The 14,275-nt window shown below is 38.1% G+C and overlaps 1 protein-coding gene across 2 annotated transcripts in view; it reads right to left on the bottom strand.

Annotated features, from left to right (window-relative positions):
* Positions 1–1,606: 1,606 nt before the first annotated feature.
* Positions 1,607–14,275, bottom strand: part of C7H18orf63 (chromosome 7 C18orf63 homolog) — a 15,991-nt gene continuing 3,322 nt past the window's right edge. Inside the window, exons 4-14 of one of the 2 annotated variants that reach the window (XM_033154804.1) lie at positions 12,863–12,974; positions 11,516–11,557; positions 10,498–10,574; positions 9,986–10,095; positions 9,276–9,372; positions 9,104–9,180; positions 8,058–8,241; positions 7,342–7,389; positions 5,039–5,158; positions 4,461–4,555; positions 1,607–1,754 (exon numbers count right to left, since the gene is read on the bottom strand). In XM_033154804.1, the coding sequence (XP_033010695.1) occupies positions 4,496–4,555; positions 5,039–5,158; positions 7,342–7,389; positions 8,058–8,241; positions 9,104–9,180; positions 9,276–9,372; positions 9,986–10,095; positions 10,498–10,574; positions 11,516–11,557; positions 12,863–12,974 (927 nt within the window). In that variant the 3' untranslated portion in view covers positions 1,607–1,754; positions 4,461–4,495. Of the gene's footprint in view, positions 1,755–4,456; positions 4,556–5,038; positions 5,159–7,341; positions 7,390–8,057; positions 8,242–9,103; positions 9,181–9,275; positions 9,373–9,985; positions 10,096–10,497; positions 10,575–11,515; positions 11,558–12,862; positions 12,975–14,275 lie in introns of both variants that reach the window. The other variant, XM_033154803.1, reaches the window with a different exon arrangement.

Here is a 14,275-nt window from a genome sequence, read left to right on the forward strand (position 1 = left end):
CTTGGAAGCCCCACTGCATTCAATGTGGGTAAGGGTTAAACTATATTAAAGGCATGTTTGAATCCCATGCTTGAGAGTCCCTACAGTATTTCTTTACCAAAAAAATAAAAATAAAAAGCAGTTGCATTGCCCCCTCATCTGACTGCAACCACAATATAGTAGGGGGTGGGAGTTCATATTTTCCCCTTGCTATTTTCCTGCTGAAACTCATATACAAGGCTACCGTTTGTGTTTGCAGCCACTTGGGAGGCAAATAGCAGCATGTGAGACAGTTCAGTAGAAAAATGGATTGGGGTAAGGGCCAATACCCATGCAAACTAGACCAGATTGAGGTGCCCATAGATACTTTTTAAAAATACAGACATAGATGTGGAGATCCTAAAGCCAAGATTCTAACACAAATTAACATGTAGCTTGATGCTTTTTAGCAGGTAAGGATGGCACTCATCATGTCTGCATCCTGTCTCATATTAATATTCTTGTATGATTCAATTGAGTTCTTTAATGTTTTTAAATAGTGGGTCAGATTTTGTTAAAATATTCAATGTGCTTTTTGGTTATATTACAGCCAAATCAGAAGTTGTGCCAATTTGCCCACTAAACTGAAAGTTCGCAAGACAGAGTTCCAATCCTTTTAAAACAGAAGACAATTGTTTAATTAGTGGAATATTCAGTACTTAATTACAGTAGACAATTAAAGCCAATTAATTTTTGGCAACCTCTTCACATAAGCGTAAATGGGTCTTTCTGTGATAGATTATGACATGGGAACCCAAGATACAAAATGAAAATACTTCATACATCAGCACTTTGTAATTTGGCAACGAAGTATGACCCCAAAGTTACTAGCCATTGTGAACTGTTTGCCTTAAAACAATGTTCTATTTTTTTTAAAAAGTATAGCATATGCATGTATATAGCTATACTTGGAATGAACTTTGGCTGGAATGAAAATTAAGTTGTTCAATAAGTTAAATGCTTCAAATCAGGCTAAGAACTCTGACTGCATTAACAAGTGAAGAATTAATAATTCAAGCTTCTCACCACTTGGTGACAAGAAGGACTCCAGGAGACATTTCAGTATGTCTATAAACATTTGATTCCATTAGCAGCAGGTGGCAGTACAGAGCCCCTACTCTTATTTCAGTCAGTATCACCCATCTGTAACTACTCACAGAAATATATACTGGGCTTCCACTCACACAGGAGAGCTTTTCAAACCCCCTGAAATTTCATCACCTCTTAAGGTTGGGTGTTCAAGGAGTATTCTGAGAGGTGTGAGACACCGTCATCTCCCCATATGCATGCAGATACATAGTGGAGTTTGGATCCTGACCATTTATAACAACTATGAAAGCTGTCTTTTAAATTTATTTATTTATTTAATGAGAATGAGCCTTAATATGCAATGTTATGCTGGCTCTGTGTAATTAAATGCAACATATACATGAGAAAATGCATTTATACAATAGAAAATCATTTCAAAATAATCTATAGTGGAGATGTGCATTGCAACATTTATTACCACATATATCAATCAAAATTAGACACATATGAGACTTACATGTGATACAAAAGGAACGAATATCACAATGCAGACATTTTTAAAACCACTTTTTCAGATGAAACAAACCTTATTAATGGAGCAGTTTTAAAACAGGTAAAAATCAACTAGGTTGACTATTCCACATCTTCTGAACAAAGTCTTTTGCAATTTGATTTTTTTATACAATCACATAACCTTGCTTTCACAGCTGTGGAAAAATAAAATACATAATATAACTATGTTGTCCTGCTCTTTGCAATTTAGAACTATCATAAAGATATGGTGGCAAAGAGAGAAAAAATCTTCAAAAGTTGATTAAAACAATCAAAATAGCAACTAGTTACAGGTAGGTAGCCGTGTTGGTCTGCCATAGTCAAAACAAAATAAAAAATAAAAAAAATTCCTTCCAGTAGCACCTAAGAGACCAACTAAATTTGTTCTTGGTATGAGCTTTCATGTGCATGCACACACGAAAACTCATACCAAGAACAAACTTAGTTGGTCTCTAAGGTGCTACTGGAAGGATTTTTTTTATTTTTTATTTTGTTTTGAAAATAGCAACTAGTTAGGCAGTGCCAAGAATGTTTTGTGTGTTTCATACTACCCCTAAGCAAACACTATTTCTAAACATAGTCTCACATAGCCATACAATGCTTCATATTGCATAACACATACACAAAAACTGCAGCTTACAAAAAACAAAGAGAGTTTAGGAGTTAAAACACAGATAACTCAATTCCAATATAGCTCATGAGCCTCTGAGGGTGAGAGGGCTCATCTGCACCATACTCTAGCCCTCTGGTTTGGTTGCTGTTCCCACATATTGTGGGATAACCAGCCTCACATAAGTCTAATTAAAGCATGAAGGGATTAATGCCATAGAGTAAGCTCTCCTGTCAGGCTTAGCTAGGCCACTCCTTCTTACATTGGGAGGAGGGTAATCAAACCTATTTTCCCCCTTCAGTCTACCTGAGAAGCTCAATGTGTGAAGGGGTTTTGAGCTGGTTGCTGCAACTCAGACTACATGGCTCTTACAAACCATTTTTTGTGTTCCTATGCCAATAATTTCACCACTGTAACCAATCTAAGTTTTACTGCCTTTGTTTTCTGACTGATGCATGGAAATGCACATGAACCTGACCTTTGGAGAATTTGTAAGTAAACCATTTTCAAACTCATTTTCTATGCTACAGGAAGATGGGAACTTTGGAAGGAACTTATAAGGCCATGTTTTAAAGGTCTAACAGTTTATATTTCCATGCTTTACTTTGCTGCATATTTTGTGATTTTAAACTTCTGTTGGGGTTCTCTCGCCAAAGAATAGTTGCCCCAACCTTGGATCTTGACATCCAGGAATTCTCCTTTTGTATATCTATATTTTCCTTGTAACCAACACATATTGTTCTAAAAGGACCACACATCTGTTTACTTTTGTTTTGCATTTTGTGTAACATTGCCATTTTGAATATCCTGCTCATGGCTTTGCGTAAGCAACCCAGATCCCTCCCTGCCCCCACCCAACCTCTGACCATGCATTTTCCAGTGGAAAGAAGGTAAATTTGTGTGCTGCACAGGGGGCTTTTTGGTATTTCTGGGCTTTTGTCATATTAGATTTATTTGCACATCTGTGTAGAGATGGGTCTTTGCACTCTAACAAAAGAAAAGTACTAGGAATGCTTGAAAACAAGGAAATACAATTCTTGGCTTGTAGTAAGAAGTGCAAAATAGCTGAGGAGCACCATATAAGTAGAAATCTAGTAGTACATTAAAAAGTACAGCAAACTATGGCAAGTTCTTAAAGAAATGGGAGTGCCGGATCACCTCATTTGTCTCCTGAGAAATCTCTATTTGGGACAAGAAGCTACAGTTAGAACTGGATATGGAACAACTGATTGGTTCAAAATTGGGAAAGGAGTACGACAAGGCTGTATATTGTCTCCCTGCTTATTTAACTTATATGCAGAATTCATCATGCGAAAGGCTGGACTGAATAAATCCAAACCGGAATTAAGATTGCCGGAAAAAATATCAACAACCTCAGATATGCTGATGATACAACCTTGATGGCAGAAAGTGAGGAGGAATTGAAGAACATTTTAATGAGGGTGAAAGAGGAGAGCGCAAAATATGGTCTGAAGCTCAACATCAAAAAAACTAAGATCACGGCCACTGGTCCCATCACCTCCTGGCCAATAGAAGGGGAAGAAATGGAGGCAGTGAGAGATTTCACTTTCTTGGGTTCCATGATCACTGCAGATGGTGACAGCAGTCACGAAATTAGAAGACGCCTGCTTCTTGGGAGAAAAGCAATGACAAACCTAGACAGCATCTTAAAAAGCAAAGACATCACCTTGCCGACAAAGGTCCGTATAGTTAAAGCTATGGTTTTCCCAGTAGTAATGTACGGAAGTGAGAGCTGGACCATAAAGAAGGCTGATCGCCGAAGAATTGATGCTTTTGAATTATGGTGCTGGAGGAGACTCTTGAGAGTCCCATGGACTGCAAGAAGATCAAACCTATCCATTCTCAAAGAAATCAGCCCTGAGTGCTCACTAGAAGGACAGATCCTGAAGTTGAGGCTCCAGTACTTTGGCCACCTCATGAGAAGAGAAGACTCCCTAGAAAGACCCTGATGTTGGGAAAGATGGAGGGCACAAGGAGAAGGGGACGACAGAGGATGAGATGGTTGGACAGTGTTCTTGAAGCTACTAACATGAGTTTGGCCAAACTGCGAGAGGCAGTGAAGGATAGGTGTGCCTGGCGTGCTCTGGTCCATGGGGTCACGAAGAGTCGGACACGACTGAACGACTGAACAACAACAACATAAAAAATCTTATGTGATATTTATTTCAGCAATAGCTATGATCATAGGAAGGGTTATAATAAAAGAAAGTACAATTTAGTGCTTACATACCAGTTTTTTCTTTCTTTCATCTCTAAATACTTATTCTAGTTTGATAGCTTACTGGTTCTTCGTTTCTTTGGCTTTGAGTAACTCACTTGTTTTTCCTGCCAACATGTTAAAGCATTAAAGCAAATTACATTTACAATTAAGAAAATCAAAATACTTTGAACTGAATTGCATTCAGCCAAGAGCTACCCTAACAAATGTCATCCCTACCTATTACATATTTTTATGCTGAAATGTTGAAGTAGTAAGCATATGACATGTGATTAGCAAAATATCTAAGATATCATTCTAAATGTTTTGATTAAGTTAAAATCAAAACCAGTCACATTGTTCTAGGCCATGGAATTGAAAGATTTTTACTATAAACAAGCAAATATTTCAGTCAAAATTACCACATAATGGAGAATCAGAATATGGGACTGGGAAGTATGAATGATATTCTAGAATAAATTAATTTGCTAAAAAAACAAAACCCCACATATAAACATTTCTTGTTCTTAATATCGTGCTTTCCAGTATCTATGGCAAATTTCCCTCTCCATGTTCTTGCACTAACATGCCTATAAATGCTATTACTAAACCTTTAACTGCTGTCTTTTTCCACTTCTGTTTGATGCAGATGTCAAGTGTGTTTCCATTTTTGACAAAATCTGAATTGAGTTTGTATCTTTGCAATGGGATGACTTGTTTGTCTTTGGTATCTTAAAAAAAAAAAATTATTCAGCCATTAATTTACAATCATACATGGTTACAAATGTCCCTGGAAATGGAACTTTAAAAAATATGTATAATGCCCCAACCGCAACACGTGCTCTCTAGGAAGGAGAACACGCTTTATCCTTACAGTACATTCTGTCGAAAAATGTTAATCTTTTTTACTGTTAACTTTAATTCTTTTTACTTGTTTTTAACTGCTCTTATTGATCATATTTCTTGTAAACCGCTCCAAGTTTTACTACAAACAAAGTGGTGCCGTATATAATTTTTGTTAAAATAAATAAAAGGAATGAGAAGAAAGCTGGAAAGAAAGCAGATGCCTTTGGCAAGGTAGTTTACATGTTCAGTGCTAGCCCTGAGTATAAGAAGGCTTTGAATTTTACAGAACTCCACTTAAAGTCTGATCATGCCATTTAATATACATTTTAAATGTACATTTTGTAATGCGTTTAATTCTCTTTTAAGAGTGTCATGCTAATGTCAAAGACAATATGAGCTGACCTCGCTTTGGTCAAATTGTAATCTATGCAGTGCAACCCAATAAAACTCTTACTGAAGTTAATGAAAAAATGTTATTCATTTGTTTGGTAGAAAAAGACCAGCATCAAAATAAATAATAAGGGTATTCTCACTTACCCTTCAAAAAGCACAGTGAAAAACTCCCAGGCACTTTCTCATCTAGGCACTGATCAGGTTGAGGCCTTAGTTTTAACCATGCAGTATCAGTATGGTGTTCAAATTATTTTGTAAGGCAGAAGTAGCTAAACTGTGTTGCCCTCCAGATGTTATTGACTCCAACTCCCATCATCCCAGCAAGCATAGGTAACAGTCAAGGATGATGTGGGTTGTGGTCCAGAAACATCAGTGGAGGACCACAAGTTAAACATCCTTTCCTAAAGACACATCTGCACAGATTTGTTTTCTTTTCTGTTGGGCTCAGCAGTGCTAATTAAACCCATATGATTCCCACAGGCCATATAGCAAGCACACACAGCCTGAACTAAGCACCTAATATTCAGATAGGGAAAGAAGGTATTTGTAAGAAACTGATGGCTAAGCTTGGGTGGCACAATCAATACCTAAGATATATCCCTGAAATTTGACACAAAATGACCCCCCCTTCTTTCTATGCTGTATTTGTATGAATCAGCAGTATGAGGAAACTCCTATGCTGAAATGGATTAAATACCTTTATTGCTTGGTGTACCTGTAGGTGATGCAGATGATGACTAGAAGTCTTAATGGTATCTTGATGGGATATTCCTAGTGATTCTTTCTGATCTCCTTGTTTGGCCCTACTGTGTACTGAGCTGCATAAACGGTAAGCATTCATTTTCTCTTCTTCAGTTGAGCTTTGTATTTGATTGTGAAATATTCTGGGATTTCCCTCATCAACATCTGAGTGAGACATATAGGGATGGGATTTCTTTGACTCAGTGGTCAGGATACTCTGGCTTGTTCTGAAATTTGAAGGTGTATTCAGATGCTGATGGACAACTGATACATGATGCACTGCAAGGTCACTAGGTGATTTCAATGAGGAATTTAGTCTTATGGTTTTGAATTTACTTGAATCCTTATCTAAAACTGCTCCATTAGCTAAAGCATAATTTGCCAAGTGTCCATAATTCTCATTTTTCTCTTTTAATGCAAGTTTAGTAGACTTAACATTGGCTTTTCCAGTCTGTATCTGAAGAGCACTTCCGTTTGTAATATTTTTTAATGATGCATCACGCAACAATTTGTTAACTTGATCTGTACTAGGCTTGAATACAGCCAATTTAGCAGCTATGTTCATTACTTTAGAAGCAGTCTGCCTTTTCTTTTCATGGGTGGCCTTTGTGGTCTGCTTATCCATCTGCAACAGCTTTCCTTTAAAGATGGGTATGATTCTGGTAGAATAATTTCTTAAAGTATTATTTGACGTTTTGAAAGATACATTTGAGTTTAGCATTCCTGCAGATTCTTCTGAAGTTTTTTCTTGTGTCCTACTATACACTTTTTTTCCTGGTGCCCCAATGTTCTTGTCTTCTGCTAGTAAACTGAGATTAGTAAAAATATCTGTTTTCGGTTGGTTGACTTTAAGCTCCATCTTGTGGCTATTTTCTATAGCACATGCTGAAGGACTGAGCATGCCTTTTTTTGGAATTTCTTGAGTCAAAGTTACCTTGCAGTTCCTTTTTCCAGTGAGATTGGCTGGTTTGGAGCTAACTTTCTAAAAACCGAGAAACCACAGAGTAATTTGAAATACATTGTGTATCATTAACAGGTTTTGTATACAACAATTTTTGGGGAAAATCTGAATTACTTGGGATGGGAAGTGTGGGCCACTGCTTGAATGAGGACAACATCATGTGGATGAAGTAAAAAAACAAGCAAGCATGCGAGGCATCAAATCAAATAAACTGCATAGTTTAAGACTCCTGGGTGTCCTGTCATGTTGGGGGAGGATATCATATAAATAGCACAATGATTAGTTTCTGAAGTTATTACTAGCTATTTCCCACAAATAAGTGGGAAACTGCTCATAATAATCCGAGATTCTAACTAGGAAGACCTGGAATCATTTTAGACACATAACTATTTGCAGTTATCATGCCAGCAACAAGAGCAACAATCACATCTCTGGTTGTCACAGTAAAAATTATGTGGGCTGCTTTCGTTTCCATGTGAATGCTGTTTCTGCTTTAGTTGTTCGCCCTCTCACTTCAGCCACTTCATATATTATCCCACTGTTATAAAAGCAGAAAGAGATGGCTTCTATGTGCCACAATGGCAAAAACCAAAGTACAGTAGCTGTCTTCCAAAGTTTCTAAAACTATTCCCAAGATCCATTAACAATACATCCAGGAATTTCAACAGGAATATTTAAATAGCCTTTACCTGTACAGATGATTGGGTAAGATCTTTGGTGGCATATAATGCTTTACTTATCATTTTAAGAGGAAGCCCACAAATGTGTGGAATGACAGTCTTCAGATCAGCAACAAAAGCACTTAGAACACCTTCTAAATCTACTCTAGGAAAGTACTGCACTGGCTGACTTCGGATGCAACTGAAAGGATATCTGAGTTGGTGTTAAGGACTGAAAGAAATTGTTCGAGAAATATACATAGAGAAGTTGTTGCTTCATTCCTTGTGCAATGTGTATGATAAAGACAGGGGGTACAATCTACCAGGATGTTCTCTTGCCAAGGTCTACTGAAATGAATGGAAGCTGCACACAAGTGCCACTTTCCAGCTCCTGTTTATTGCAACAAGGCTTTCACTGGGAAATTTTCCTTGATTAAGGCCATGCTATATCTGTACCTTAGCAAGAATTGTGAAGAATGGAATCACTTGGCAGTTAGCACCAATGACACTTTGGCCATTATGCTTTTTTCAAGCATGTTTTTACAACTGTATGGATTCTGTCTGCTGAAATATCAGAAGCTAGGTAAAATGTTCTAATAGTCGGGATAATACTCCAGTGTCCTTCATACCTCCTTCCCCCTCCCAATGAATAGAAAAACCAGGATAAATTATGCAAAACAAGAAAAAAATCTAAATTTGTACAGAATTTAGATTGCAGGGTTTAGCTTTTTGGTGTAGAATTTTGATTACGTGTTTGTGACCATTTAAAAATGATTTATAACTCAAAGAAGATGAAATTATGTGTACTCAAAGTGGTGAAACTATTATTTGCACTGAACAAATGCTGAATGGGAAATAGCCTTTTAAAGAGTGTTTTATGTTCTCACTAAAATCAAAGAGACTTAAAAAGGGCTTATGTTATATTATGACACTTTCATTTACTATGGAACTACTTGATTATTTTAACTACCGAGCTTGATGAAACTTTGTTTATGGCAGGTTTGGCCCATGATCTTAGGTAGGTGCCAAAAAGGAGAAACAGATTAATACATAAATTTAAAGTATATAAAAGATATGTGAAGAGTTGCTCCCCTATCAGTTTGAAGTAAACGTTGCAATAAATCCCAGGATCCTCCGGCAGAATATAGCCATACTGAAGATAAAATATATACATAAATACAAGGAGGTTAAGAACTTGCTATATAAAATAGTCAACATTGAACAAATTGTGTATTTGCATTCACTTACCAGATTTTTCCAGTGCAGCTGCAAATCACTATATGACTGGAATGGAGAATCGGGTGGAATTATGTGGCTAATGCTTATGATCTGACCCATTTTCATGCTGTGCAGAAGTAAGGAAAGAAAACTAAAAAATAGTAATTCCATACCATATAATGAGATAGAAAACATAGTTACTTTCATGACAGATATGAATTGTGCTGGATGATCCTACAGTCCACCCACACCAGTGAGTGATTTACAGCATTGTAACTTAACTTGGCTAGTGAAACAATTCCCCTATTTTACAGGAAGTAGATCAGAAACTGAACTGTCACTCTTTGTTTATAATTTAACAGTAAAATTGTATCTGTTACAAAGCTTTGACATTTTCGACAGTCTCCCATACAGAAATGCAAATTTATCTGCAGATACGATATCACCTACAGTTTGATACAGGGAGAATAGATAGAATGGATTTTCCTATAGAAATGTGTAAAGAGTAAAAATTGTATGCAAAAAATTAAAAATATAGACTTTGAAAAATTCCTTTTCCAAAAAAAAAATGAATATGCCAGTTGAATTTGTGTGAACACTTATGAGAAGTCCACATGGTCATGAAATGTTTTTTCCCCTTGAGTAATCAATTTCCAAAATAGTCATAATTACTAATTCATATTGCAGGAGATGTGTTGTTCATCTCATTAGCATTTTCTTGTTGAAATATAAAAACATACCTTGGCAAAACATAGCACCAGTTACTTAAAATAGAGTATTTTTGAATGATAGCATTATCATCACTGTCAAATCTCTTTAAGATGTTTGCTGAAATATTAAATTCTTCAAGCTGAGAATAAAAAAAATCAATAATGTAATTTTTCAAAGTATCTGCAAACATATAAGGCAAGTAAGTATTATGCATTAAAATAATTAAGGTACCATAAAAACCTATACAGCATTCATCTACTTATTATGAAATCAAAGTTTCATGAGTACATTGGCTTATAACCAACACAGCACTAAGCAATAGTCTCACTAGCACAAATATTTCTCTTTTCAGAATGGGACTCCCCATCCTGCACACTCCCTAAATCTGTTCTGCAGATTCTCCAACCCTCTGGAGCAGATTTGGAGAAGGCGTAGGATAAGGAAGGGGAAAGTGTCATGAATAATAAATAAACCCCCAATAGGATGCAGACTTGCAGGCCTAGTTAAAATGCAAGTAGAAAACATTGATTTACTCCTGTACCTCAGGTGGTGGCAGACGTACTGTGAAAACTTCAACACTAATGCAGAGCTGAGTCTCTGATACATTGATGTCCATAACTAAAATAAAATTCATAATATTCAGCATAATTGTGTCTTTTCCCCACATGTACATATAGGCAAAAATATTGTGCTTAATTTTAAACGAAGTTTCCAACCAACAATGTACACTATAGGGATCTGGCAAATCCAAGAGCTTAAGCACGTAGCAAATAGCCACCCCGCCTTTTCTCTGTGTGTAGCCCTAGCACTTTTCCTGGCAAAAGGGTTGTTTGCAGCAGCTACAGTTGTTTGAACTATAAGGGAATTTGAACCCATGCTTGAGGAAAACCATAGTGCTTATGGTTCCAGACATGAATTGTTGATCTCCTAAAGGTCACAGAATTAGTAGCAGTGGAGGAGCACTCTAGGTTTTTCCTGGTAGTGTACTTGTGCCTTGTGTTGGGGAGTGACATAATATAGGCATTCCTATCATCACTGTATGTTGACAACTGCCTTTCATGCACACGTTATGTGCAGTCATCTTATTGGCCTCTAATTGCCACTTGACAATGGGAAGTATATGCATAATCTGCCAGGCTTTTAAAGATACACGACAGGATTCACCTAATAAAACCCACCAGCAAGGGCTTCAGCATGCCCAATGGGGCTTTCTCCCCTCCTCAGCCCCCCAAAATTGGCTCAAGGGAGGGTTGATAGAACCCTCAGTGTGTGGCGGGAGGGGAGAGGGATTGTTCCATCTGGCAAGCTGATATGCTTGTGCAGCCTGAACATTTGCAATAGCTTGATATAGCATTCCACCGAATGATATCTTCATCAGCTTCCAACAAAGCAAACATAGTAGAGGTTCAGCTGGTGATCCTCTGTACCTGGATTCCATTATATTTCCACAAATGATTCCATTATATTTCAACCACACTGACATGAGTACACATATCACCAAAATAATTTCAGGTCCTGAGAGGGCAACATATATTTTCTTCAATCAATATTGTACTTACCAACTGCATTTTGCTTTCCCCTTTGTGACAGAAAATCTTTCCCTTAACAAATGGAATTGGTACATATTATAAAACAAATATGCCTGCTGCCTTTATAAAGCCTTTACAAATCAGTATTTTGGAAAGGATCTGGTTTCTCTAGTCTAAGGCTGCCTCAAAATGGATTCCTTGTGCAGTATAAAGCTTGGGTTCTCAAACATTTCACCCCCAGGGTCCACTTGAGATTACTAGAAATTACTGAGACCCACAAGACACAGAATGGTGGTGCAGGGGCAAAGCCAGTAAGAAAATGGTGCTAAATGGAAGCAGAGTTTGACATAACCAGTTGGCAATTATGGATATCATTTTCCACTGATATCTAATCCATTTTAGGAAATTTTTTGTCACAGCATTTTTATTGTGGCAAGGAGTTCCATAACTTAGCTTTCCCCAAGCTAAGCACAGACACTTGATCTGGAGGTACTATAGCTCAACTTCCAAATTTTAGAAAGAATTTGCTGATCCAGAGTCTAATAAATCAGGGGTTGTCAAACCTTTTGGACCAAGGGACACATTTTCGATTTTCAGAAAGGGCTAAGGACACCAGTCACAAAACCTTTTATCTCACTTTTTAATTACCTTCAGCCCCTCCTCTGGTCCTTTGGGGGTGGGGTCGGAACTATCCTTACCTTTTCTCTGTCTCCTGGCCATCTTTATCAGCTTACAAGGAGTTGGTGCAGGCATTGCTCCCACCAAAAGGCTATGGCATGGCTAGGGAGTGGGGCAGGCAATTGAGGAGGCACTGGCTAGGCTGTGCAATTGATCCCCACTGAATGAAAAACACTGTATCTCGAATGGAGTCATGGCAATTCAAACAAGCTGACAAACTTGTCTAGGCCTTTCTTACATAGGATTTTGTATGGAAGTGAATATGTTTTATTTCTCTGAGTTGTGCTTTATCTTCTTAGAACCTGTTAATGCACAACTGTCATGTCAAATACCATTTGGCAGGAGTTCCAGTAGTGAACAAGCAGTGTGTGGTCTGATGAAATATGAACAAAAATTATTGTTCTAGTCATGCTATGCAGTTTAGCTCAATGCTATTCAGTCAGTGTCCCATAGGAACTTTATTCCTTTTTCTCAACTCTCCCAAACTAGTTAGTACTAGGGGACATGACTGTCTATATCAGAAGGAATGTGCAACTATGCATGGGTATTATAAGCATTTTCTAAAGTAACACTTAAAAATACCCTCAGAATTACTTGACAAAAGAAGATCTAAAGCTAGCAAATTGGCAATATATGCAGAATAGAGCAAATATATAACACTACATAGGGCTGTGATTGTCAAAGGTTCAGAATAAATACCTTGTATCAAGAGATGACCAGCTTGGTTCCAATTAGGAGCAAGTTTGGCTATAAGTGTATAGGACAGGCAGGTTTGAAAGACAGCTGGGACAACTCTCTCTGGGATTGCCATCTAGTGTAATAAACCAAAAAGCAAAAAAAAACAAAAAAAAAAACATAATACATGCTTTCTCTTTCAAAATATGCTAATTATACAGCATATTGACACTATATGAAGTTGATTGATCCATGCAGCTCTTTCTAGCCACAGCTCTTCCTTACCAAAGGGCCAAACTAGATGGGGTGACCAACAATTGCAATTGGCAGTTGTGGGATAGTTTTCTCTTTGGAAAAACAGATGGTTTGGAGGGCAGGCTACAGATCAGGACCACAGTGTGGGGAGAGAAGGGATGTAACCCACTGCCTCTGACATGGTTTTTATCTTGATTGCTTCCACCAGGGAGGGGGGAGCTGTTATTTGCAGGAGGGAAGCTGCCATTGGCACTCTCTTGGGGCAGATAACAGCTGCGCAGGTGACCCATGGTGGGGACAAAGGGTAAAATCTTATCTTCCACAATGTCGGTTCCAATCTAAGTTGATATCTACTAATCACTGATGTGATTGAAATATCTAGTTTTGCCTTGGAAAGTGCTAACACAGCTTTCCATTGTGCAGTAAGTTACACAAGTTATTTTTCTTGGTTCAACATAATGTAGCAGTGTTGTATACTATTACAATTGTATAACATCTTTGCTAAAAAATGAAGTGAAAAAGTAAGCTCTGTACTGAGGTACAGTCCCTCAATATCCACAATTTTTCATGTTTTCTAATTTTCCTGGTTGGAGAGGTACAGTGGGAGAAAATAGCTGGGGAACCACCAAGGGACGAAGACTCAGAGCCCAGAGAGTGGTGGTGGGACAATGATGAGTGGTCAGAGGGAGAAGACTGGGAAGGGGAGGTGTTGGAAGCTGAGGAGGTAACAGGCCTTAGTGAGCTGGGAAAGTATGTAACAGAGAGAAGTTCTGAATCAGAGGCAGAAGCTGAAGCAGGAGGTGGAAGGAGAGAGGCCAAGAGTCAGAGATGAGTCAGGCTGGTGAAGTGTCATGGGTGTCTCCTCCTCCTGCTGCAACAAGCTCCCCTCCCTCTTGTCTGCCTGAACCAAAGGCAGGCAAAGGGTGGAAGAGCAATTGGCAATGTACAAGTCACAGGCCTCGATTGCTTGGAAAACAAACCCTGGAGAAAGGGGGACTTAGACAGCTGTAGGGTATCAGCAACTGCTTCATGGGGACAAGACCTTCTGGAGATAAGTTGCTGTGCTCACTAGGCCTGACACTTCTGTGTCAATCACATTTTTGCTAGTAGAGATAGCTCCAACTTTCACCGTGTGATTTACCGCTGGCTCACTCCTGAAATTTGCCCTTTTCCTTCTCACTT

The sequence above is a fragment of the Lacerta agilis genome, chromosome 7 (assembly GCF_009819535.1).
Source record: "Lacerta agilis isolate rLacAgi1 chromosome 7, rLacAgi1.pri, whole genome shotgun sequence".
Lineage (NCBI taxonomy): Eukaryota > Metazoa > Chordata > Lepidosauria > Squamata > Lacertidae > Lacerta > Lacerta agilis.